Source organism: Squalius cephalus, assembly GCF_949319135.1.
Source record: "Squalius cephalus genome assembly, chromosome: 7".
Taxonomy (NCBI): domain Eukaryota; kingdom Metazoa; phylum Chordata; class Actinopteri; order Cypriniformes; family Leuciscidae; genus Squalius; species Squalius cephalus.
In genome coordinates this window covers 42,478,066-42,505,430 of record NC_137128.1, presented here as the reverse complement: position 1 = coordinate 42,505,430, position 27,365 = coordinate 42,478,066, and the positions used below count along the sequence as shown (strand labels likewise).

At 36.7% G+C, this 27,365-nt stretch overlaps 1 protein-coding gene across 5 annotated transcripts in view; it reads right to left on the bottom strand.

Moving 5' to 3' along the window:
* pde1cb (phosphodiesterase 1C, calmodulin-dependent b) overlaps positions 1 to 27,365 on the bottom strand; it is a 95,782-nt gene that overhangs the window by 56,897 nt on the left and 11,520 nt on the right. For 2 of the 5 annotated variants that reach the window (XM_079876340.1, XM_079876341.1), the window contains exons 2-3: positions 21,605 to 21,655; positions 18,149 to 18,320 (exon numbers count right to left, since the gene is read on the bottom strand). In XM_079876340.1, coding sequence (XP_079732466.1) covers positions 18,149 to 18,320; positions 21,605 to 21,655 — 223 coding nt within the window. Of the gene's footprint in view, positions 1 to 1,802; positions 2,178 to 18,148; positions 18,321 to 21,604; positions 21,656 to 27,365 lie in introns of those variants that run through there. The other 3 variants (XM_079876343.1, XM_079876344.1, XM_079876342.1) reach the window with 2 other exon arrangements.

The window sequence follows — 27,365 nt, the reverse complement described above, 5'->3', positions numbered from 1 at the left end:
ACTAATATATTATATAGACTATATATTTAAAGCCTTTATTTTGTTATAATTTTGATGATTATTACAGCTTATGAAAACCCCGAATTCAAAATTAGAATATTGTGAAAAGGTTTTCATAGCTGTAAGCCATAATCATCAAAATTATAACAAATAAAGGCTTGAAATATCTCACTTCGCATGTAATGAGTCTATATAATATATTAGTTTCACCTTTTTAAGTATATTCTTAAAAGACACGATATTCAAATTTTTCGAGTTTCACCTGTACACCAGCTGTGATGTCAGTTATGTTATATGTACTTTTATGGTGCTTTTTGATGTTTTTTTGGGCTTGACAGCAACCGGTCAATCTGCTGTCGTTAAGGAAAAGAACAGCTTTGATATTCAGCAAAATTCTATTTTTCCGGCTTTTGTGCTCCACAGAAAACATGTTTGAATTAACAATTTAAACTGATTGTGTATGATTGTTTCAATTTTCAGGTGAACTATTCCATCTGTAATATGACTCTGAATGTTCAAGTGAAGTATATGATATTTAACAAGTAAAATAAGATGGACGGGACATGATTTTGTCCATAAGGAATTGATTGGATTATGAAAAGTGTCTCTGAATGACAGGTGGTTGGAGGGGAGGAGTTGAAATATAACTAGTTTACGTCAACCGAGAAGGAAATTAATTTTAGAGGTGGAACAAATTAATATATTTGGATGAAAGATTATTTTCTTCTTTGGATTAACGCAAACTAATCAATAGGGCCAGAAACATGTTTTAAGAAACTAAACAGGGCCAATTTGATTTCATGTTGAAACACACACACACAAAACTCTTCAAACATAACATTAACAGAAGAAAGTTACTATTCTACTGCATGAAGGAAGAAAATACGAGAGGAGATAAACAAGCCCTGCCCTCAATCATCTCTTTCTTGCTTTCATTCGCTTTTTCTTTCTCCTTCTCTCACTCGTCCTTTCTTCTTCACACATAGTGAGGAAATTGCATTTCATTTCCTGAGTTCTGTGACAATAAGAGACTTTTTCCCCAGTCTCCCAATAACAGCCAGAGAGAAAAACTGATTGACATCGAAAGAGATTCGTTTTTCTACAAATGATGGAGCTGTTTAATATATATTTGAGAAGTATTTGAAACACATTAATAAAAAGTCACCAACTCTCTGAGTCTGAAATGACCTTATTGAATAGTGAATAAAATCACAATAAACCCTTTTATATGAGCAATGACTGTAATTTAAAGAATAATATTTGTGAATATTCATATTTTGCTCATTTAAAAAAATATATATTTTCTTCTTTTGAAAATCTGTCCAGAAAATGATGTCATTTTACACTCCCAAAAAATGAGAGAATAAAAAAATAATTAGGACCATTAAGACTTTTTACATGGTGACATTTTTATGACAATTACAAAATAACCAAAAAACATCCTCATTATTATAATGGGGAAATGTTTATTTTTTATTAATCATTATTTTTATTGTTTAAAAGTATTTGTTCATCATGATAGAATTTGTTGTACTGTGTTTAATTTATGCTGATTTAAACAAAAAGAGTGATTTTCGGGAATCAACAACTACAACAAAAACAATGCATGTCTCCATGAAAAACAGTCCTAAAACAAGCTTTAGGCTTTGTGCAGATTGTAATTTATCATTTTTTTCTTTTGATTTTAGGGTTGAAAGTGACCTTGACATGTATACATGAGATACAGCCTCTTGGTCAACCTCTTAAATGGACACACACACACACAAAACACAAGAAAACCTGTTGAAAAAACTCATACTCACAGTCCACGCAGTCGGAGCCAGATTTTCTCGATCTGGTCGGGCTGTAAGTACTTGAGCGACGTGCTTTCAAACTCCTCGATCTCTCTGGTGGGAGACTCCATGATGTCAAGACAAGAAAAAAAACTAAATCCCAGAGCCGGAGCAGAGGAGAGCGATTCCCCTCTTCAGATGAGCTGTGGTCGGGACGCTGCAGTCATCCAGCCCTGCTCTTGCCTCCTCCTCCTCCTGTCCCTCGTGCTCCACTCTCGGTCTGAGCACAGGGAGAGTGTGACGGTACTGCAGTACGCTCTCTCTCTCTCTCTCACACACACACGCTCTCTCAAAAACACAGCGCAGCTCAGATTAACCCAGACTCCTGATTTCATGACATGAGTGTTGGCGGGAGGAGTTGAGCGTGACTAAAGCCTCCAGCGGGGATGACAGTATGATCAATAATGACAAACTGGGTCTCTTCCCACAGGACAAATCACAAATGACATCTCTTTAATATCTCAATTGTTTCTCCTAGACAGCAATGAGATTAAACTGAGGCTTTTGTTTGAATCTGCTGAGGGGAAAACACCTAGTGGTCTCGCATGCGTCTCCAGAGTGTCAGAAGAGGTCTGAATGTGCTCAGATTCGCAAAGATACCAATCAAAAGTCAGAAATCTTAATATGGACATTTCTCAAATTCTTCCAAAGATATACTGTCTAGAACACATAAATGTATACACTCTTAAGTAAGCAAATGTCTCATTTGCTTCTAGTTTTTTGGAATAACATCTGCTAAATTTGTTTTGAAGAAACATCTTGAGACAAGCTTACTTAAATGCAACATAATTTTGACCTTCACACGAGAGCTTTTGGTTCATTTGCCTTCAGAGTTTAGTTTATTTGATTGGTGTGAAAGTCGTCGTACTTGTATTTCTTGAATCTTGTATTATAAATATATATATATAGACAAAACGCAAAACAATGAACATGCACTTGTCTGCAGAAGCATTTTTAAAAACTGAATGTTTTTTAACTTGACACAGTATGCTAAAAATGTGGTGCGTGGTGTGAGATGCTGAGAAAAAACAAACAAAAAAAATAAACGTCACAATGGTCAAAGAGGTTCATCTAGCATGTTTACTAGAAAACTATTATACGGGACTTGCTACTGCCAATACATACACAACACGCTGCTGTGAGCAATTAAGGCCTGCTGCAGCTGTACAGATCTATACAGGTGGAGCTGGGGAAGGTGGAGGGTTTCTGAAAGCGCGCTGCACTGCTATAGACAATGCTGACCAGTATTTGAAGGTTAAGCAGCGAGCGCATTGGCTACTGATACTGCAGGAACCAATCAGCTGTGCTCTTTAGAAAATGATGGGATCACAAGCAGATTGAGATAAGGACCCATCAGCCTGCGCCATCTAGAGTTTCATTACAGAACTTTGTATTTTTACTTTTTTTTTTTTTTTTTTACTTTTTTGAAGAAACATGGAGACAAACTTACTTAAATACAACATCATTTAGACTTTCACACTAGGGGCCCTATTTTAACGATCTGAAACACAAGCATCAAGCGCAAAACGCAAGTAACTTTGTGGGCGGGTCTTGGGCGCTGTTGCTATTATATCGGCGGGATAAATGACTCTTGCGCCCGACGCAAATCTAAAATGGGTTGGTCTGAAGTAGCTACATTCCTCATAGGTGTGGTTTGGGCGTAACGTGAAATAAACCAATCAGAGCGAGATCTCACATTCCCTTTAAGAGCATGGTTCCATGGTGGATTGCTATTATAAAGGCAGATTTGCCAGGCGCACACCAGGAGCGGTTCACAGCCGAGGAGACCGACGTTCTCGCCAGGGCCGTAAAAGACAGAGAAGTGACATTGGGGATGGAGAAACACCCAAATTAGCTTCGGTTAAACAGGCGTATAATAATTTGGGTAAATGTGTAAGCTAGATTTATGCCTATTTTTTCACATCTTCATGGACACAACAATGATTTCCCTCGTGTGTTAATATTTTTCCTTGTAATTATGTATGATTTGCAAAAATGAAAACTGCTGCTTCTGTGTAGATGAGAGAATCAAAGTGTGTGTATGCGCGTTGTGCACACGCTACATTGATTATGGCCAAGCATGCGCCCTTAAAATAGCATCTGAATAACACGCCACTGACTTTAGACTAGGGTTTTCTGGGTCAGTGGCGGAATTGTTTTCTAAACCTGCAAAATAGCACCAGGGAACGTTTGCGCCGGAACACGCCTCCTCTTTTCGCTGAACCGCCCCCGGGAGTGCAAGTTCATTCCCTAGTTTACCGGCGTGCGTCTGTGGAGGGAAAAGTCCGCTGTGCGCGGGTGCAAAATAGGAATGATACATGCGTCGGTATACAAAGTCAATTGCGCTGGGTGCAAGATAGGGCCCTAGAACTTTTGGTTTGTTTGCCATCAGAGTTTGGTTCATTTGGCTGGTGTGAAATTTGTTTTTGCATTAAATGAACAGGCCAAATGCACAAGAATGGACAGGCATGAACTGTTTTTAACTTGGGAGGACATCTTAAATATGTGGTGCTTATGATGAGAGATGCTGATAAGATGACAAGACATGCTGCAAGTCAACAATGTTAGTCTAGCATGTTTGCTTAAAAAACAATTAGCAAAACAATTGTGCAAATGGATGCAAAAACACACCCCTTGGCTATGAAATAGCAATGCAATAACATTTAGGCATCCTATTATGCTGGAGAGAGAAAAGACAGAGGAGGTGAGGAGGAAAAAGAGAAACAGAAAAGCAGTTAATGACACAAACCGTGACTGGAGAGATGAAGAGGCCAATCAGCCTGCAGCTGTAAAGCGGTGCATCAGTGGAGTGAGATTATATGCACCCCACTGTCAGATACGCATTAACACAAACATTCACACACTCTGAAACACTCTATTCTCACATTCTGTTTCCTAAATGACCCAATGATTGCTCAATTTTTTTCAGGACTCGCAGATGATAAACAGATTCGTCTTGACGATCAGGAGATAACAAACAAATTCATAAATTCTATAGAATATAGGAGCATTATCAATTAATTCTCTATAGTAGCTGAGCTTTATGGAAGTTTAACATCACAAATGACTCTCAAAGAGAGCAGTAAGATTAAATGGAGAACAAATGGAGACTTTCACTTTTTAGATTTAAACTCATGGATCTTTTTTTACATTTTCACAAAAGATCTCAGTGCGTCAAACTGTGCTCAGATATACACTACTGTTCAAAAGTTTGGAGTCAGTCAGTCAGTTTTGTTGAAGGAAATTAATAAATATGGCAGCAATGACATTTATAATGTTTCAAAAGATTTCTATTTCAAATCGTTGTTATTTTGAACTTTCTATTCATCAAAGATATTAGCACAGCTGTTTTCAACATTGATAATAAAATGTATCTTGAGCAGCAAATGAAGGATCATGTGTGACACTGAAGCCTGTAATGATGCTAAAAAATCATGCTAAAAAATCATAATAATAAATCCAAATAAATGTAGCCTTGGTGAGTATAAGACTCTTCCAAAAGCATTAAAAAATCGTAAAGACCCCAAACTTTTGAACTGTAATGTACAAAAGACACCACAATCTACATTCAAAAGTCCTAGGGCCAGATTTACTTACAGCTCGCTCCAGCGCAAACCCTCTGTTGGCGTTAAAAAAACTACTGTCAGGATTTACTAAAGACACGCAGTGAAAGATTTGCACTGAAAAGGTGTGGACAGGATTATTTTTTGCGGCTGACTTTAAATTTATGAGAGGAGAATATTTAAATGAATCATGCAAGGTGATTTACTAAGGTTTGCGCTAGTCAATTTACTGGTGTTTGCACCATAATTTACCACCCAAAAAAGCCTGTCTTAAACCAAATGCTGACTGGTAGATTGCGTTGGTCATTATTGAAATGATCCGGCTGCGTCTGTGTTATTTAATTTGAGCGTCGTCAGTAGATCACGCGCTTAACTTTACACTCCTGTCGGCACTTTTTTGGAATTGCGCTCTCACGATAAGTTGCCCTGTAAGTCAAATTTCTCAAATTCATTCAAAATGAATCTTTCTTAACTGCTAATGACTTAAAAATGATAATAATGTACTTAGGGTTCATTGCTTGCAGCAACAATTTAGCTTAAATGTTTTTTTGCAAAAGCATCCAGTACTCTATACAGTAAATGTTGTTTTTATTATAGCATATTCATCTGAATAAAAACATCAAACTCTAATCGAGTCGTAAAACCACGCTGTGGTTTACTTGCATTGCCTTACATTGCTCTTTTGAAAAAACAATTGATTACGTTTTCCCCTCCTTTTGTTTCTTGGGCTTTTGTATTTTCCATCTGCTTCACACAATGGGGCCATTACATAATGGAGTTTCCTGAACACCTTGAAAATCCAATAGGTCTAAGGCTGACCGGCCTGAGACTAATGCAGAGATCTAATTCCTCACGCTGGAAATGTTTTTTCTCCAGGGAGACATTCAGGGACAGCTGTGATTGAAAGCCGAGACACAGCAGCAGGTGCGGCAGATTTCCCCAAAACAATCTGGTGTGTGTTGGTAATATTCAGAACAAAATCAGTTTCGCAATAATGAGAAGAATAATATAACTGTAATATTTAAGATATAAATCGTAATACAAAAAGTGTATCAGTTTATTAAAACTTTTAGTAGTTTTACAAATACTATATCAATTCTCAGACAGAGTTCTGTGGAAAGTAGGCCCAAAACTATCCGATAACATTTCCATTCATTTCAATGGGACATTTTAAGGTCACTTTGAGAGTTAAATGTCATGCGAGTAATCATCGCAGCCGCAGGATAATGTCATGACAACACTGATTGGCTGATGGGAAACCCTTCACTGACTATCCTGATTTGAGCAGAAAGGGAAAAATAAGTCTATTTCAGACTTTGAAGAGCCCTCCAAATAAGATCTGTCACTGGTAAAGCAGCTATAATATAATGAAATTCTCACATATAGGTTTATATCTTGCCAAACAAATCTGAAAATAGATAAAATATCAATACAATTAAATAACTAAAATCTAAGTAACTTCATAAATAAATAAAATAACTGGGTGTGCAGTTCCTTAAAGTAATTACCTTACACATAACCCTGGTGTTTAGGACACAGACACACATTCCTATCATTATGAGGACATATAATGGTTTTTATACTGAGCTTATGACATTTTCTATCCCCTAACCCTAAACTGTCACGGGTAAAAGCGCAAAACACAGGAAACAACCTCTTAACACTGATGAGACAGTACCAAGAACTGAACAAAACGGAGTACTTATACCAGAACTAAACAAGGGAACCAATGAGTTCATTAACGAACAACAGGTGAACTAAATGAAACTGACACAGACTAGATGGTCAAGAAGGAACAAACACAATAGCCCCGTTTCCATTACTCTTCAAATTGCGCAAATAGAAATTGCAAATTGGAAATATGCTCAATGGAAACACTAGCCTGGTTAAAACCAGACCATTCTCAGTAGTAACTGAGTTATGGTCTGGCAAAGCTCCATAGACAAATCATTTCCAAAGGGGCGTCACCAACGGACCATTTCGGAGAGAAATGTAGTAGCACGTTCATCTGCCAGTGGGTCTTTCATGGAGACTGTCCTCATGTGTTTGCAATTTGAATTTAATAATGCATTTAAAAGTTGAACGGACGTCGCTCAAATGCCTCTGGGCGCAATTGGATAGACCTAAAACCAATCAGAGCGATCGTCATTGTGTAAAGCCCGCCTCAACGTTTCTGATTGGTGCCGCGATTTCTAGGCCATGGAAATGGGCTTGAATGAGCTCTTTGCCAGACTACTTCTCGAGCAAATCTGAATTTGCCGGAAGTTGTCTGGGTTTTTCCAGGCTATGGAATCACGTCAATTTCGCAAAAACTCCCATTTATCGCAAAAAAGTTTTTACGCTCGCATGAGGAGGTTTTTCAGGCAACTCGAAAAAGGAATATTTCGCAAAACTGCAATGGAAACAGTTTTTGCGCATTTACAGTCACCTGACTTAGAAAGCGCGGTGTGTTTGGACAGAATACGAGACAGAGTTCTTTATTAAATTCATAAAAGACAGAAGAATTACAGGAATAATGGATTCTAAACCTCAAAGAAATGCCACAATCAAGACCTCGGAGCAGAAATGAGGGAGAAACACCCAGAAACACCTCATATGTGCCGCTCACAGTATAAGGGTCTTTCCTTGCCATTAATGCTTGGATAACACGCCTACGTTTTCTTCCATTAATAATAATAATAATGTCTAGTGTGGTACGTGGCTGTGATATAAACTTACCAATGTCCGTTGCCATTATTTTTGGAACTTATCGCGAGAGGAAAAAAATATGTTTTAGTCGCATAACATCGGTTAATGGAAACGCCGTCATTTCGCAATAGTTTTTTATCGATATTTAGAAGAAAATATATATATAGCCTATATATATATATATCGCAAAAGTTTTGCACAAATCTTTAATCGAAACGCGCCTAATGAAACAATTCTGCTGACATAAACCTGCCCATCAAAGAAAACTTTCAGCATTTTTACATTTTTAATAAAAAATAGTTTAGTAATGTTTGTTTATTTAACGATTTGAATCACAAGGACATAGTCATGTCCTCATTATGTAGAGGGCGTGGCCTGAAACCTAAGGGTAGGTAATTCAGCCTGGAATTTTGTCTTGGGTGGAGAGATAGAAACACTAATATTTGAGTCGAGCGGCACTACAAATCACCATTTAAATAGTAAATTTAACTTAAACCGTCCTGTCCGTTTATCTCTCTCCCTGACATTCTCTCGGTTTTTGCCTTTAGGTGCTACAGCTCTACCTGTGTCTCCCTCCCTGCCGTTCATTCCTGATGATGATTTCTCTTTCAGAGGCCTTTCAATTACCTGATGCAGGAGATAATGCCAGGCCAAAGTCTCAAAGACACACCACCGCGGGCCTGCTTTCATCTATGGAGAAGCTCCCTGTGCTGCACATGCGAACAATTCCCTCCGTCGACTCTGAGCTCTTCAAAGGTAATGTTTGAAGGCGATTGCTCTTTCTGCTGCCTCAACTCAGTTCTTTTCTTTTAAGTGAGGTTTATAGTGTATGTATGTGTGTCAGGAGGCTGAGAGCTTCTAACGTCAATGACGTCACCTACTGTGACCTATCGCATCATCACCACCAGACACATGAAACTTGACCAGGGGCATCATAAAAAAACAATGCCAAATCTAATCAGCTTTTCTCATGAATATTAATTAGCTGATGTCATGTTGTAATGTATTATTACTTAACACCATCTAGGTTTGCAACTCACTTAGTTTTGGAACAGAGCTTCCAAATGAATTATATATTTGGACCAGACTGACAACCCAGATATGAATGCAAAAAAAAAAAAAATATATATATATATATATATATATATATCTCAAACCTCAGACACTAATGAGGAACATTAGACTGTTTCTTGCCCCTAAAGGAATGGTCTCTAGATGCTCACCAACAACAAGTGGTTCTTTAAACAGTTTTAAAAGTCTTTGGAGTTCAACAGAATCCAGCAGACATCACAGCCTACAAAGGTAAAAGTCTCTCAAATGTCACAGGTCATTCCCAGCAGCCCTGTTGACAGAGGAAAGGTCTCACAGGAGGACATTAGAAGGTCTCTCTCCAATGCACAACTCGCATGAATTTCAAAACACCAAACCAAGAGAGAAACCACAAACAATCTGTGGACTATCTGCGGCATATTGAACAAAAAAATGACAAGAACTTTATCAAAAAAGATATACTGTGGTGGATAGCATGAAGGTCTGAGATGCCAAATGAGTCCCAGGTGGGTTTAGAATGAGTCAGAGATCTGAAAAGTCCCATTGAGTTCCAGTGAATGATTTAAAGTTTGATATTTTCCAAATAGATTCCTGACATTTCATCAGCACACACACCCACACACACACACACACACACACACACACACACACAGATGAATGGCTCATTTCAGGTTCTGATTTAAAGTGTTTATCTGTCCGACTGAAGAATGGTAACATTATTCTTTCAATCATCTGTCGGCATCTGATCCAGAGGCTTTAATGAGAATTTAACAGAGTTAATATAACAGTAACCAATATTAAGAACATGCCATGTGACACGCTGAACAAATTGAGACATCTCGCCTGTAAATGTTACAAATGGCTTGTGTCACAGTACATGAGTCCGTGAAGCCATATTGTCAAAAGAGAATTAAGTGATCACTATTAAGAGCACACATGCTAATGAGGGCCGTCTGAACGAGTGATTTTAGCATACTCATGCAACTGGTGCCAAAGTCATTCTGAGGTGCTAAATGATGGAAATTTGATTTGCCCATTTAATGACCAAAAATCTAATGAAAAATTTAACAACAGCAGGGCTAAATGGAAAGATTAACGTCCTCCTGGGGGGAAAAAATATAGTTGTACCTTTATCAGCTCTAACCAGATTTACCTAAATCTAAATTAAATAAATAAATCCATGGCAAAATAAATGACTAAATAAATAAATGGGTAAGTTAATAAATAAATGGATATGAAGATCCAATTACATGAAGAAGAATGTGTGTGTGTGTGTGTGTGTGTGCTAGCGCATAAATACTAACACTGCCTGAGATCAATACGACAATTTCACAGTGACTGTAATTTATCAATTATCTCCTGACACGCTGACCTTGGCTAAACTACTGTATTTTAAGTCATAAATCGAGTCAACTAGCACTAGTTTTCAATTATTACTTGGGCTTATTTTGAGCTACTGTACTCTGATAAGACTGTAAACAAAACTATTTCTTTGAGATACTTAATGCAACGCTCTCAGAATATTGCACATATTTGCTCAGGTTCTCTGATCAAAGATGACTGGATATGCTAATGAGGCCTTTCCTCTTGACCTCTTTATGACCTTAGGCATGAAGTGGCAAACTTCATATCCATCAATGGGTTGCTGCCTAAAATCGATACACTGGGATATAAGAGCTGATGAAGAGACCAGATCCGCAGTCCCAATCAGACCACCAGCTGTGTACAATATTACACTCTTAACAAGAATGAATGAATTATTACTATTATTATTTAAAAAAGGAACGAAATCGATGCAAAATCGAAGACACGCTGACAATGATTTGCTACTTGCCATTTATTAGGGGGAAAGGACATTTTCATTTTCCAATCTATTTAAAAAAAAAAAAAAAGGTTAATGGTGCAAGATGTGTCAGCAATATTTTTGGTCTGTTTTACTAAACCATAAAGATCTGCGAATGCCACTTTCATAACAGAAAGATCTGTGAATGCCACTTTCAAGACCAGAGTTGAAATGTCCCACTTCTGACCTCAAGAGAAATACATTTTCTTGTGCAATTTTTTATGTCATGAACACAAAGTGATTGATTTCCAAATGATGATTTTCGATGAGTTTGGATCGAGATGATTGATCTTTCCTGATTTTTCAAGTAAAATCTCTGACTTTGAGTGTCATTCCAGTCATTATTTTGAAGTAAGGAAAATTGTAATTGTCTGGAAAACATACAAGCATATAGATGATCTCAATGCTAACACACATTGATTAAAAAGCTTTTCAGCATTTCAGATTGCATGGAAAAGAACACTTAAAGGGATACCTCACACTCTTGCTCGTCCATATAATGGCAGTGAATTGCAACCAGCATAAAACTTTTTTAAAAAAGCCACAAAAGAATCACAAAATTATCCTATCCTATTATTAAATACTTTAAAATGAACAACAATATTTGTGTATCCAAAAGGTCAATGTTTATAATGATTTTATTCATTTATGATTTGTTCCTTATTAATTTTATCTTTAAATGTATGTATTACTTAATATATTAACCATCATCATATATTCACGTATATATTCATTATTGTTATTCATTTATGTTAATCTTTTACTTTTTTTTTTACTACTTCTTTTACTATTTAATTTTTATTTATATAGTATTATCCAAGACTATGTATATTGTACTCACATGTTCATATACATTAATATCTTAGTTACACTGTAAAATTAGTTAGACTTACTTAAAGAAAACATGGAAATCGATTGGCTTAAAAAACTAAGAGAAATCGGAATAGTATGTTGTACTGACAAATGCTTAGTATTGTTCACTTACATGAGACTTCTAGTAACTAAAAAAAGAACTGTAGAGAGTACTTGATCATTTACTTTAGATTTACTCTCGACTTAGTATAGCTACTCCGAATTGCTGGCTCCCGAGTGCATTGCAGCATGAATAAATGATGCAATTGCTGTTTTACTTTTTTTTTATTTGCCAATTTTATTTGTAATAAATTGTTACCATTGTTGTGTTTTGCATGCTGAATGTTGAAGTCTGTGTGCGACTCAAGCATGGTCAATTGCAAGATATTGTAACAAATATAGAGGGATTATAGCAACTCAGTTAAAAGTTTCACAAGGTGTTTTATGGCATAAGTGTTAGCAATACAATTTTAAAAGATCATTATTCGACATGAAAAATAGACTAGTTAATGATCTAGTTAGAAACCCATTTATTACTTTCCTTATTGAGAAACCAAATAACTGTGATTTCTTGTTGCGTCGGCTCAACAACAGCATTATAAATGAAGTTCAAAGTGCTCAACCGAAGGAACACTGATCACCATAATGGTGAGTTCAAACAAAAACATCTTAGGAAAATCAACATCAATTTATGAAGTCAGCTTATGTGATATTCTCTAAAAAAAAATCAGTTGTATTGACAAGTTGTGTTGTATTGTATTGACACATTTCAGTTGTATTGTATTGACGATTCAAGATGGCTTTGGGAAATGAGTGAATGCAACTAGAGAAAGATAAGTGGAGGAAATGAGTGAAAAGTCTATTAAGAATTGCCCCGCCTCAAAAACTGTTTTTTTTTTGTTTTTGTTTGTTTGTTTGTTTGTTTGTTTGTTTTTGCTTGACAAAATGGCACTCGAACCAATCAATTAATCTTAACTTGGGTTTTATGAGTAAACAAGGCATATGTGAATAGTACAGATTACTATATTTTTATATAATAGGTGAGGGTATTATGACTGTGTAAAAGGAGCATCTCAGTCTTTGCAAGCAAAGATGGGTCATGGCTCATTACTAGGTGCAAAATGTCATGAGAGAATTGTCAGACAAATCAAAAATCACATTTCTCAATGCAAGATTGCAAACAATTTAGGTCTTTCACTATCTATAATCTCAGTACATGTAGGGCAAAGCAGGAAACCTCTGTTAAATGTGCATGGCCTTTGAGCCCTCATGTGACACGGCATGAGAAACCATCATGCTACTCTGTTACATGTGTTCGGGAACATTGCAAAACCGTTGTCACTCAACACATTCTGCTGTTCCACCAAGAAATGGCAATTGAATCTCTGTTACACAAGTAAAAGCTCTACATCAGTTCTATGCAGAGAAGCTGCTGAGTTCTCTGGGCCCGAGCTCGAGCTCATCTCAGATAGTCCAAAACACAGTGAGAATATGTGCTGTGGTCCACGTTTCAGCATGTTTTTGGGAAAATTAGACATCGAGTTCTCAGTCCAAAAGACGAGAGGGACAACTTTCATCAGCGACATGTTCAAAAGCACGCATCTGTCATGGTATGGGGGTGCATCAGTGCAAACGGCATGGGGGACTACCACTGACGTGGAGGCGTGTATTGGGATTGTACAGAGACATAAACTGCCATCGAGATGACATGTTTCCTGGGAAATCCATGGTTACTAGAGCAAGACAATGCCAGGCCTCATTCTGCACGTGTAACAGCAGAGGGGTCTAAATCTGTCTCCTATTGAAAATGTATGGCCCATCATGATAAGGAGGATCAGACAACTCCGGCCACGGACTGTTGAGCAGCTGTCTTGTATGAGGCAAGATCGGGCAAAAATTCCACTTGCAAAACTTCAACAATTACAGTAGTATCCTCAATTCCCAAACAATTAAAATGTGTAATTAACAGGTGATGTGTGACACCGTGGTAAACGGAGTGTGTTGATTTGTTTATATTTACAAAATACAATTAAGTTGGTGAATGAAAGCATTGGAAATCTTTTCTTTGTACTTTTTTTGTCAGTTAAATAACGGGTTGAAGAGAATGTACAAATCACAGATTCTTGATTGTATTGCATTTTACAAAAGCTGTTGGATTTTACAATGTACTTGTGTTTTGATATTAGATTCCTTCCAACTACTGTCTGAGTGATCATTTCTCAGAATTAGTAATTCACAGTCCTAGGTGTTATTTTCCAGACACAGTGTTTTTATGGAAAGATATGATATTTTTAAATGATTGCTTCGCTGTCTTTGTTCTAAAGGTGTCCAAACCACACCTCGTGTATCTATTTTCATCTTTGACATCTGACCGGTCACGCCGACCTAGCCGTTACACCAACTATAATGGTAATGGATAAGTCTGTTTGACCTTTTCTTATTACACCGAAACATAAGTTTAGGAAAATAAGTTCCCTGCATATATATTCGCTGCACTTATTTTGCCCTTCACTTCTGCTTCTTCTCTTTTTATTCTTACTTCTTTTGAGTCCTTCTTTCTTTATACTCTGATCTTCACAATCCTCATCTGTTAGATACATTACTTTGGACTTTATTATAAACTATTGAATAAGATGGATCTTGTTTTTGTTTAAACCTTTACTTAATCGATTTGATGTCTTTATAATTTACAATTTTTTACTTAATCAATTTGTTATTCCTTATTCAAATTAGATTTTTGACATAATCATTGCTTGCCTGCCTGGATCTCACTGCATCAAATATATTTAATAGTACCAATTTAGCATGTTAAATTGACAGCTTTACTTATTATGCGATAAATCACATTTAACTAACGCCCGGTCTGTTTTATCGATGTGTGCAGTTCTTTTCTTCCATTTCAGGGTATTGTAATATCGACAGCAGTCAGACAGAGCAATATTCCTTTTAGCAATTTAACCTCCGATACCGAATGCAACAGGTTATGCTAACAATGCCGCTAATGAGCATAACTACATTCTGACAACAGGCTCGGGAACAAACACGCCATTTATAAGAATAATTTTAAGGGCGGCAACTCTCTGTTGCAGTGCGTCATAATGAATACTAATGCCACTCACACTAATGAGTAAATACTTAAAGCAGCATCATTAGAAAAGTTATTTAATACAAGTTCAAATCAATGAGGGCTATTTCTTATGATATGACATTTAATTTAAAGTGTTTTGTCAGCAGACATATTGTATTATAAAGACTTTATGGAGCCGCGTTATGCTTTTTTGCACTCATGCATGCATTTTTTGCATGTTTAAAGGATAAAATTGCAAATATTTTCAGACCCACATTATCTCATTTCACCCTCTCATGCTAATTCTGTGCCTTTGTTGTTTCCAGATTGATCCTTTCCAAATGCTCCTTAAAAAAACAAACTAAATTGTGATTCGTCACATGACATGTCAGTCAGTTCCTCCACCCCCCTCCCCAACAAGAAGAAATAATCATACCAATCTCAAAAACACACATTTCTTTCACACTCAAAGACATCTTTCTTCTCTAGTGGTGCACTACAAACAGAGCTTTCAGTGACATGCAACATCTGCCTTCATTAATTATCCCAACACAAATCAGATTGCTCATTAGTGTGCTAAGCCTTAACACTCATGCTCTATCTTGGCAAAACCCCAAAATACAACTTTGTGGATTGTCTCAGCAGAGTCAAACAGGCAGCAGGCAAGAGTTTAAAAGTTATATCGATATTTAAACTCTTCAGTGATTCATCAACTAAATAAGATTTTCAATTATCTGTCTCTGGCTACTACAAGAATTAAAAATGGTGTTCAGTGCCATTAGATAGAACTGTTCTCAATGGACACTGTTTGAACAAACTGAAGCATTGACAGTCAAATGAAATACTCTGACTGCACACTTTGGACCATAGTAGACACGTTGACGTGGTTTGATTTCTTAGTTGGGTTTGATTCTATCCACCTTATTTTGCAATGCGGAAGTAAGCTACTTTCTGAGAATGTGTGAGACTTCCGTTTCATTAGCCGCTTCAGGTGTCAGGGTCTTATTTTGAGTTTGGTGACAGAATCCTGACACGCATGTTGTTTGTCTTGTCCTTGTGTGAGCGTAAGGCTTTGGGGTTGTTCTCTGGGCTGTGTGATCATGTTTTGGGTGTTTTTTGTGAGCACCTGGCTTCCGTCATGTTTGTTTCTGTGTGCCATGTGCTCTTTTGTCCATCTTTAGTTTTAACCCTGCCCTCTTGTTACCTGATTATTGGTTTATTTACCCCACCTGCTCTCCCTTGTTACACTCCTGATTTCCTTCCCTCTTCAAGAGCCATTTACATGACACCATTTTCAACTAAAATGGAAAACTTTTTATGCCTTTTGCCTGTTCATTTACACGACAACGGCGTTTCGGGGATCTGAAAATGCAAACTTTTGAAAACAGGTTTCAAAGAATTTGTGAAAACGGTGACTTCATGTGTGTGTGTATTACGTGTTCAGTCTAAAGGCGAGTAGCGTTTCTTTACAAAGGCCTCATTTACACTGCAGGTCTTGATGCTTAATTCTGATTTGTTGCCTATATCTGATTTTTTCGACCATCTGTTTACAAATTCTCTTTCAATTGTGACCCATATCCAGTTCATGTGTTTACACTTGCCATACTATCTGAAACATCGTGCATGTGCAGGGGGTTCTTGCACAGATGGACAAACGCCATGATTTTGAGGCGGAGGAGGGCGAAAAGGGCCATCATTGCATCATTGCGCATATACTTCAGTTATTGTGTGCAAGAGAGTTCTCAGGACTGGTGGGAGCATATTGTGGCGGGCTTTAAAGAGGAGCAGTGGGTCCGAAATTTTAGGATGAGCAAGCCAACCTTTGATATGTTGTGTCAACGTTTGTCCACATTCCTCTCCTACGATGACACAACATTTCGTCGGGCCATCCGTCCCTTTGCAGAGTGACATCGCCAACTACAGTTGTTTTTTGCAGGTCCGTGCGAACAGGGATTGTTTAGATAACGTTGTCATTTGCACACGAAAAACGCTGTTTTTGGTACATCATGGTCACGTAAACATACCCTTATTCTTCCTTTGTTCTCTGTCCTGTGCCAGTTCATTGTGGATGTATTCCCGTGAGATCCAGCCATGTCCAGCCCTCCCTTGCCCATTGCCGGTCTGTTTTTCCCCAACAGGGTAATTTTCCTTTCTGGTTTTTGTTACAAATAAAAGCCAGTCATTTTCACTGGATCTTTGAGTCCTTGCCTCTTTTCTGAACCATTTTCTGAACTATAAACCGTTCTGGAGCCCACTTGAATGTATCTCAGACCTTCTCAAGTGGACTGCAGCCGGTTTCTTGGTGCTGGAGTTTGCAAATACCCTAAAAGAATTCTTGATATCAGACATAAAAATGTTCAGGGAATTTCAGCTCTGCTTGATCCACTTATGATATGCTCAGCGGAGCTAAGTCTCAAGTGTTCTCAATCCAGTCAACTAATGCTCTGACACAACTCCATCTGTAGAGTAAGCAATGAAAACTAGCAACAGATTCTGCCGGTCAAATTGAAGTTCAACTCATCAGAAATTCAGGTCATTAACTTATCATGACAGCCATGTTTCTCATCTACTATGACTTCAAAATCTTTAAAGGCTAAATCTTTCTAGAGATATATTAAACGCCTTACAAGTAGACAATTCCCACTTTTCCTAGTGAACCAGCAATCTAAATGTACCAGCAAAGGTAAATTTAGCTTTTGCATTCTTTGTTGCCACTGTCGCCTTTGGCTTGCTTAGTTGGGGACACTTAGTATTCAGTAATATTATTGATTTGACTGCATTTACAGTATTGGATGTGAACAAAACCTGAACTGAATTTATATTTGACTATTTTTGCTACATCAACACTGTTATTGAACAGAATTTAATCAACACTGAACTGAATTGATCTGAATAAGGACACTGTCTTCTGTAGAGCTGCTTATACCTGAATGAATTGAACCTGTTTATCACTGTAGAGCTTCTCATTTCTGAGAAGGGATCTCAAAAAGTCTCAAACAACACTCATATTGCCCAGGATACCAAAGTATGCAATCAAAAGTCAGGGATCTCAATATGAACTAAAACATTTCTCATCAATTTCTTCCAATGACAAATGCACCTGCTATCCTAATTCATTTTGGGAGAAACTTCTGAGACAAAGTTGATAATTGAGAAAACATTTGCTGTTCCCAGATCGGTCCATCCTGTCAGCGGACATGATCGCATGACCTGTAAAGCAACTGTTGACCACAATAAAAGGAGAGAGATGAACCTGACAGCAGTTTTTTCTGTTGCTTCTGGGACGTCTGTAGCGGGAAGCTCATCCGCCAGGATCTCTTCTATTCTGCGTGGATCGTCTGGAATGTCCCTCTCAACTTTGCCCTTTTCCTTCTTCCCTGTCCCAGCGGTGAGTGTGTTCCATAGTGCACTCTGAGACTTTGAGCCTGGAAACAAGATGAATCGGAGTAAAGACTTTGATAAACTCCCATTTTTAAACTGCTTTCTAAAAGCAACACGTTATGTCTTTGCCTGCCACAATATGACAAATATATGATCCGCTGTGCTTCAGTGATATTGACAATACTATTGGTAATGCAATTACTATTGGTACATTTAGCCTCCAATTATTTATTTTCTTTTCTTTTAATTTTATGTTGTCATTTATTTTGTTTTATTACATTATATCACTTTATTATATAAATAAATAATTGACATAATTATATAAATAAATAGATTTTATTTAAAGATTTTTTTAAATCAAACCTGATGAAAATGAAACTGAAATATTTAAAGCCTTTCCCATGCCTTTAGAATTATTATTATTATTATTATTTTGCAGTATTCTGATTCAAAATAACAGCAATGGCAACAGAAGACCAAAACACGAATACTGAAAATGTTTTTAAAGCCTCCTCTAGAGATCTTAATGGCCTAGTTGTTGATTCATGGTATGTCATATTGATTTGCGCCCACCAATGCTGTGCACATCATTACCGTCACGAGATCATGTATTCATAATGTTGTCATTCAGATGCAATCTCTGTGCCTCCTCTGAAAAGCTCTGAGATTCTTTGGATCAAGTACAAAGCCCATTAAACTCATCTATTGATGGATGCTGCCACCTAGTGACATGCCCATGTAAAGTGTTATGTCTGTTAAAGGGATAGTTCGGCCAAAAATGATATTTAACCCATGATTTACTCACCCTCAAGCCGTTCGAGATGCATATGTCAATCTTTTTTCAGACGAACACATTTTCAGTTATTTTAGAAAATGTCTTAAATCTTTCAGTTGTTATAATGTGAAGTTATGGGGTCCACCTCCTTCAAGTCCCAAAAATGTGCATGCATCCTTCACAAAAGTAATCCATCCGGCTCCAGGGGGATAAATGAAGGCCTTCTGAGGGTAATCCGTGTGGTTTACCTTAGGATGCATGCACATTTTCGGACTTGAAGGAGGTGGACCCCATAGCTTCACATTATAACCACTGAAAGATCTAAAATAACTGAAAATGTGTTCGTCTGAAAAATGATTGACATATGCATCTCGAACGGCTTGAGGGTGAGTAAATCATGGGCTAAATATCATTTTTGGCCGAACTATCCCTTTAAAAGGACATCAGCCATCTGACTCAGACTGGGTAGTAGCAATGACTATTATTGGAGTAAAGACCAAACCGAGACCAAGACTGTATACCAATAAAGGTATTTAAATACTTAATCAAGTTTTCACCTAATTTAATTGTTCCAAAAAGCATTAAAATCACAAATTAAAAAACAAAACAAATTACATCACAAAAGTCTCATACAAGTTTCATATGAAACTCCACTGTGTGGGGTCATAAAGACTGGTTGAGATATTGATGAACTTTTGTAGAGGTAATCAATTGTTGACTTGTCTCAAAGCTGAGATCCATGCAGACCAAGGCCACGTTTATGTGGTCTAGACTAGAGCAGTGTTTCTCAACCGGTGGGTTGCAAGACGTTTTTGAGTGTTTAGTCAAAGAAAAAAGAACAACAACAAAACATAGTTCGAAATGTTTTTCTGGTGCAAGGCTTTTATTTTGAAAGGCTTGCGTGAAAGTTGTTGACTCTTCTGTCAGAGGGAAAAAAAACGCTGTCCTGCTGTCAGATGTTGTCATGCTGTATGTCAGTGTCATTATTCTATTCTAAAAGTTGTTCTAAAGTTATTTTCGTATCTTGCTATGAAATACAAAGTCTCTCACCAAAGAAAAACAAAAAGTTTCCTGTCAGACTTTTATACTGTGCTTGTGGTGCGCAAATGCAGAGGCATGCGCTGTGTAGCAATGTAATTACAAGCAGGCAGCATCGTAGTTCTGTCAGGACCACTATCGTAAAAGACGATTGACTATTAGCATATAGTTAGGATTGGCGGTATGGTTCTGTTCTGGGCAAGAACTCCCTGCACATCCGTGCAGCCTAGCATGGATAAGAGCAGCAATAACCCCCCTTAGGGTAAACAGAACAGAACCAACATGAATGTATTACAGATATCATTAATGTCAATATTTTAATGTACAACATGATTCAGGAATTTATTCTGATTCAAGGGGAATCAGAATGCCAAATCCTGACTGACGAGAGGAGGAGCTGGGGAAGGAGAAAGGTAATGAGCTCCTGAGAATAATAATAATACTGAAGGAGCTTATACAGTTTATGGATTCTGTGATAGGCATCGTATTCCTATAGGTGGACGTGGATCAGCTGATGCGAGCTTGACTAACATGATCTGCCAGAACTGACGCTACGCTTGATTTAGGTTGTCGTAATTATATTATTACCAAAAAGTTCCAATAAATTAAGGCTACATCATGTGTTAGCTGGGAAAGATGCAGGTATGATGTTCATTTTATTCATTAGGATTAGTGTCCATGTGTTATTAACAGTTCATGTTAGTATTGTGTATTTACCATAGTAATGTAGTTTCCAAAATACCACTTTATTTTCACTTATTTGTGAAAATATATGATATTTTCTATGTTTTAATGACTGTGGTGGCTCATACAAACTTACTAACTTTAAACAAAAACTAGTTTGGGACTGCCTTTACTGTTCCTCATACTTATTCACCAGTGTTAGTGATATTTTTTACAATGTTTTGTGTCAAATTTGCTTGGTTTTTAACAGCAAATTTATAAGAGATATATATTATCATCTTCTTTTCTTTTTCTTTTGGAATTTGGTCAAATTTGGGTCGCCGCTTAATGAGCATGGGAAAATGTGGGTCCCATGGCCAAACCAGTTGAGAACCACTGGTCTAGAGAGATCCCAAGACCATGACTCATCTCTGGTAACAAAATGTCCACGCTTTTTGACTAATGAACCTACATGATTTGATCATGACTTTTTTTTCATTCATTTGTAATTACTGGATACGTTTTTTTAGGAATGGAAATTTCAGTGCTGGTTTTAGACCTTTTTTATAGGCCTGGAAGTCCCTTTTAACATTTCCTGATATTTCCAGGTTTTCCATGACTGTGAAAATCCTGTTGTAAAGACATGCGGTGAGTAGTAGTGTTTCTGCAGAATTTCTACAGCACTTTGTCAGATAAAAGCATCTGCTATATGAATAAATATAGTTGCAAATGAGTTCCTTCTACTTCATTTCAGCCCATTCCTTTTGAATATGAAACAAGATGTAGAATGTATACAAAAAAAATGTAGGTAGTGCAGAGTTAATTTGTTGCTTTCTTAAAACACATACTTACGAGCAAATCTCGCCAGTGGCCAGCTGTTGGTCTCACCATCCTCATTAGCCACTACAGAGAAAAAGAGAGACACATGAATGCAGTGGCATTTTCTGTGTGTGTGTGTGCATCTCTAAAAAAAACATTAAAAACTTATTTCAAAAGCTTTTTCAGAGGCTAAGTAAAATACATCATTAAAAAGCTTTTTTTTTTTTTTTTTTTGCTCCTATTTTAATGTGTCTTTTTGCATAATGTGAATATAATGAACCGAGCTGCTGGAAAAGCGTGGAAGGCTGCTTTAATACGACTTCAGCCGCTGTCATATGAGCCTTTCATAAGTTTTTCAAATGGGTCTTGGTCAGTGGGGGACTGGCAAGGTGTTGTTGGTGTACTGTGAGTCACTTGCAATAAAAAAATAGCACAAGAACAAGAACAAAAAAGACAGAGAAAATCAGCACATTCCCCAAAAAAATTATTTTGTGATGCTTGTATACTGAGAAGCACAATCAGAAGCACATTTCTATTGATTATTTTTTCATTTTCATAGTTTGTTGTGGTGTTCAGAGAAAAAGTCAAAAAAGCCTTTCTCTCATATTTAGGACTATAGATGTGACTCATTGAGGTTTCTCTTGAGGGACTTTTCAGGTGTTTTATCATCCACAAGGCAAAAAAATCTTTTTTTAGATTTAGAATTTGTTTATGGTACATTACATTTACATTTAAATTTACATCATACTGTACATGGGCTGAACTCTGCATAGGGATGCACCGATATGAAAATTTCGCCAATACAGATAACCGATACTTCTTTGTATTTGAAAGCTGATAACCGATATATTGGCCGATATATATAAATCCAATTTTTGAGAGCCTGATTCCAAAAACAAAAGTCTCACCATGTAAATCTATGACCCAAGCACACAATTATAATGTTCTTCTCAGTATAATTTATGTAGCCTACAGACTTGCACTGCACTTAACCATAGTTTTCTTTTTGAAGTGATTTCAATCATATTTCAAGCACATCAAAACCATCACGGTGAACAGTGTGTGTCTGAAGTGTCTCAGCTGAAGGAAATAATCCATTAGTTATCGGCTTAGCAAATTTTCTAATCAGGCGGATAACGATAACACTAAATATGAACATAAATCCGCTGATACCGATATGGTGGCCGATATATTGTGCTTCCCTAACTCTGCAGGATGAGTTGGAAGGCAAAGCTTAGGTTTTGTTATCATTAACTGAAATTAAAAATCTTTTTTTATAATTGAAATAAAGCTGAAATAAAATATAAAGGCAACACTATACACAATAAGGTTTCATTTGTTAAGATTAGTTAACTACATTAGATAACAAATCAACAATGATCAACATCTACTAATACATTATTAAAATAAGAAAATGTATATGTTAATATTATTTAATGGACCTGAGCTAGCTAACATTACCTAACAATGAACAGTTGTATTTTTATGAACTAACGTTAACAACGTTTAATACATACTGTAACAAATTGCTCATTGTTACTTAATTTTAGTACGCATTAACTAATGTGACCTTATTGTGAGTGTCACCCTAAATATTAATTAGATAATTACTATTAATTTAAGACTTATTTAAGACTATTATTAAATAATAAATAAATGAAAACTGGCAACAAAATGCTGCCTTTGCAAATAACTGAAATGAGATTAAGTACTAAAATGACAAAAAAAGCTGAAATAAATTAAAGCTTAATTGAAATATTTTTAGAAAGCTAATAAAAAAGCACAAACAAAATGACTAAAACAAACTAAAAGTATTTGCTATAATAATACAGGTGCTGGTCATAAAATTAGAATATCATCAAAAAGTGGATTTATTTCAAGAATTCAACAACAGGTGAAACTAATATATTATATAGACTCATTACATGCATAGTGAGATATTTCAAGCCTTTATTTGTTATAATTTTGATGATTATGGCTTACAGCTTATGAAACCCACGAAATCAAAATCCCAGAAAATTAGAATATTACATGAAATCACACAGTAATTACACAGTGATACCATGGTCATTGAACCAGGTTTTGGTTATTTTGGCAGTGTGGGCAGGTGCAAATCCTGCTGGAGAATGAAGTCAGCATCTCCATAAAGCTTGTCTGCTGAAGGAAGCATGAAGTGCTCTGGAAATGTCCTGGTAGACGGCTGCGTTGAGTGGACAGCACAGTGGACCAACACCAGCCGATGACATGGCTCCCCAAACCAACACAGACTGTGGAAACTTCACACTGGACTTCAAGCATCTTGGATTGTGTGCCTCTCCATTCCTCCTCCAGACTCTGGGACCTTGGTTTCCAAATGAGATGCAAAACTTGCTCTCATCAGAAAAGAGGACTTTGGTCCACTGTGCTTTATTAAATCCAGAGTCAACGCAGCCGTCTACCAGGACATTTCCAGAGCACTTCATTCCTTCATTTTCCAGCAGGATTTGCACCTGCCCACACTGCCAAAAGAACCAAAACCTGGTTCAATGACCATGGTATCACTGTGTAATTACTGTGTGATTTCATGTAATATTCTAATTTTCTGGGATTTTGATTTCGTGGGTTTCATAAGCTGTAAGCCATAATCATCAAAATTATAACAAATAAAGGCTTGAGATATCTCACTTTGCATGTAATGAGTCTATATAATATATTAGTTTCACCTGTTAAGTTGAATTCTTGAAATAAATCCACTTTTTGATGATATTCTAATTTTATGACCAGCACCTGTATATGAATTAAACTAAAATAACACAGACTTGAAGTTAGTGATTTGAATAAATGTCTAACCTCAAGTATAAGCAGTACCAGTAATGCATGCATTGCATTCACATCCTTTTACAGTGCATTACTATGTCAGTGTAAACCAAGTCAGTTCACAAGTAAGTTCAAAATTCAAGAGATTCTTCACACGTGTTGTAAGAGTTGCTTCTGAGCATTAATGTAAGTTGCATTGCCTGTTACATTCAGGAAAACAAAACCAGCCTGGCTGATGCACCGGTCAATGAGATTGGATTATAAGTATACATTGCTCGAGCTGAGAAAAATCAGAACATGCATTAGTACAACACCATTTACACCACAACATCATACAACTCCCATTAAGTGTCATGACATTCTGTATCGAGACCTTAATAACGCTATGTTTCCCCAGCAGGCAAACCATTAAAAGCCCACAGAGTGACTCTGAGAGCGGAGAGGAAGTGGTCGTGTTGCTTCAGCCAATCATCATTAACGGTTCGTCATCACGCTCCACTGGACCTGATTGACAACATGTCACACGGAATGAGCTTAAAGCACACTGAGCAATTGATTGCTGGGCTGTGTAACCATGACGACAAGCAGATGTTTGAAAATGCCACGGAGTGTTGTGATGAAATGTGGATATGAGATTCCCTGCTGCGTTCTTGTGCGATGCTCAACTCGTTGGCTAGTTTATCTACAGTATTAAAAGTGCGCTAGTTAAATAAACAGTTTTGCAAGTATGGAGCTTTTTTTTTAAATGTCCTATATAAATGCATCAGGACAGAGACTAAAAAAAATAACATCTCACACCTCTGATATTTCCATCATAACACCTTTCCTGTAAGACACCCTGTGACCACTGTCCTCCCATGTGGGTGCGTGTTTCTCCGAAACAAACGGCTGATACACAGGACGGTGTGTCTGAGCAGGGAAAAATGTACAGTCAGATGTTTATCATCTCAAAATAGAGGATCATCTCAAGGGGATCAGGACCAAGATGCGAAGCGTTTATTTTGTCATCATGAAGTCCATGGACATATAACATTAATTTAGGCTGAAATAATGTTATTATGTGAGAAGAAAGACATGAAACTAGCACAGCTATGCTGGATCGACGGGCAAAAATATGATTTAGTGATTATCATACCAAAATATTGGACCAATCAGAAGCGAGTATTCTAATAAGCTGTAAAAACTTATTAAAAGGAAGTAAAAAAGTAAAAGAAGTGACTTTTAACAATAACTGATAAACCTTTATAGATAGACCTGTTGTGAGCGCAGAGGTTTTTAATCGATTGTATATGCTTTGGTTTATATTGTTTGCGTTAATTCAACTTATTTTTAAAATGACTGTGTTTAATTGCGGAATTCTTTGTGAAAACAATGACGCTGTACAGAAAATTCCACCAATCAGAGAGCTGCAGCGAGCAAAGAGCGGCAAACCAGATCTTTAGCTCCGCCCCCTCCCAAAAACCGCTGCAAATGATGTAATCGAGTCGTCTCCCCCATGCTCATAAAACATTTAAATATTTGTAAATATTTATGCATATTTTGCAATAAAATCAAACAACTTTAAATAGGCTAACAGTTTTATATTTCTCCATCTGTTTTAATTCGATGTCATTCATAATGCTTCAGGGGATTCACGTCGTAGCTCGTAGCTGATTGGCTTGGTTCATGGCTTATAGCACTTTAACGAATAATTTTTAAAAATCCCTATGGGAGAAATGAATGGGAAAAATACTTTGTTAAAGCTTTATAAGCCATGAACCAAGCCAATCAGCTACGACGTGAATCATAATATTACAAACTTTGAATTTGAAGCAAAAACGTATATGAAAATCGGACAAAAAGGCAAAGGTACAAGACTGTGTACATAACAGCTTTAGTGAGGGAAAGAACTAATCCCATGAAGCATAATTGAAAACAATGGAGATACTACTTCTCATTTACAAATTTTGATTGTATATATAAAAACAGTTTATTTGAATTTTATTCATATATATATACAAATATACAAATATACATTTTGAGATCGACTCTTAGAGAACGACTCGCGTCATTTGCGGTGCTTCATGGGACTGGGCGGAGCTAAAGAGCTCTTTTGGCACATGTAGCTTTTTTTTTCGACTCTGATTGGTGGAATTTTCTGTACAGCATCATGGGTAATGTAGTTTTTCACCAGGAATTCCATTATTTCTGATTATTTTAAAAAATAAGCTGAAATAATGTGGGCTGACGGCTTCAGCAGAAGCAAACACCATAGATTAACAACCTCGCAGCTTCGAAAGGCTGCATTTTTAAACTTTCGGACGCAGATGATGGACCCCTATTTTCCTTGTATACTAATATCTGTTAGATTGCTCTTTAATATCTCAGTTGTTTCTCAGACAGAAATGAGATTAAATGGAGAACAAATTGAGACTCCTGCTGATTTTCAGATTTTCACTGAAACTCCAGTAATGATCACGTCTCTTCTAGGAAGATCGCAGCAACGTTTTAAACTGTGATCCCAAGTCTTTAATGAAGAGTCAGCTGTATTGAATTAAAGCTGAAATAAATAAAAATTGTAAAAACTGGCAACAAAAAGCAAATAACTGAAATAAGTTGAAGCACTAAAATTACTAAAACTAAAACAAAAAAAACAAATTGGTTGAATAGAAATATAACAAAATATATATAAAAAAGACAAAAGTACTAAAACTTAAATGAAAACTGAAAACTAAAAATACAAAATAATAATATAAAATAAATGATATGCATATACATATGCATACTTAAAGTATGCAAATTAGGCATATAATACGCTAATATAAACTGCACCGAACAAAAAGTCAAAGATCTTGATATGAGCTCAAATATTTATCATCAAATTATTCCATGTTCAAATTACAAGTTACACACAATTCACAAGGGAATGCGTTTCATTTCTCACTCTGCACTCTTGCTGTAAATCAACAATTTGTATTTGCATTCCTCCTAAGAAACTGCAGAAGACACACACCGGATT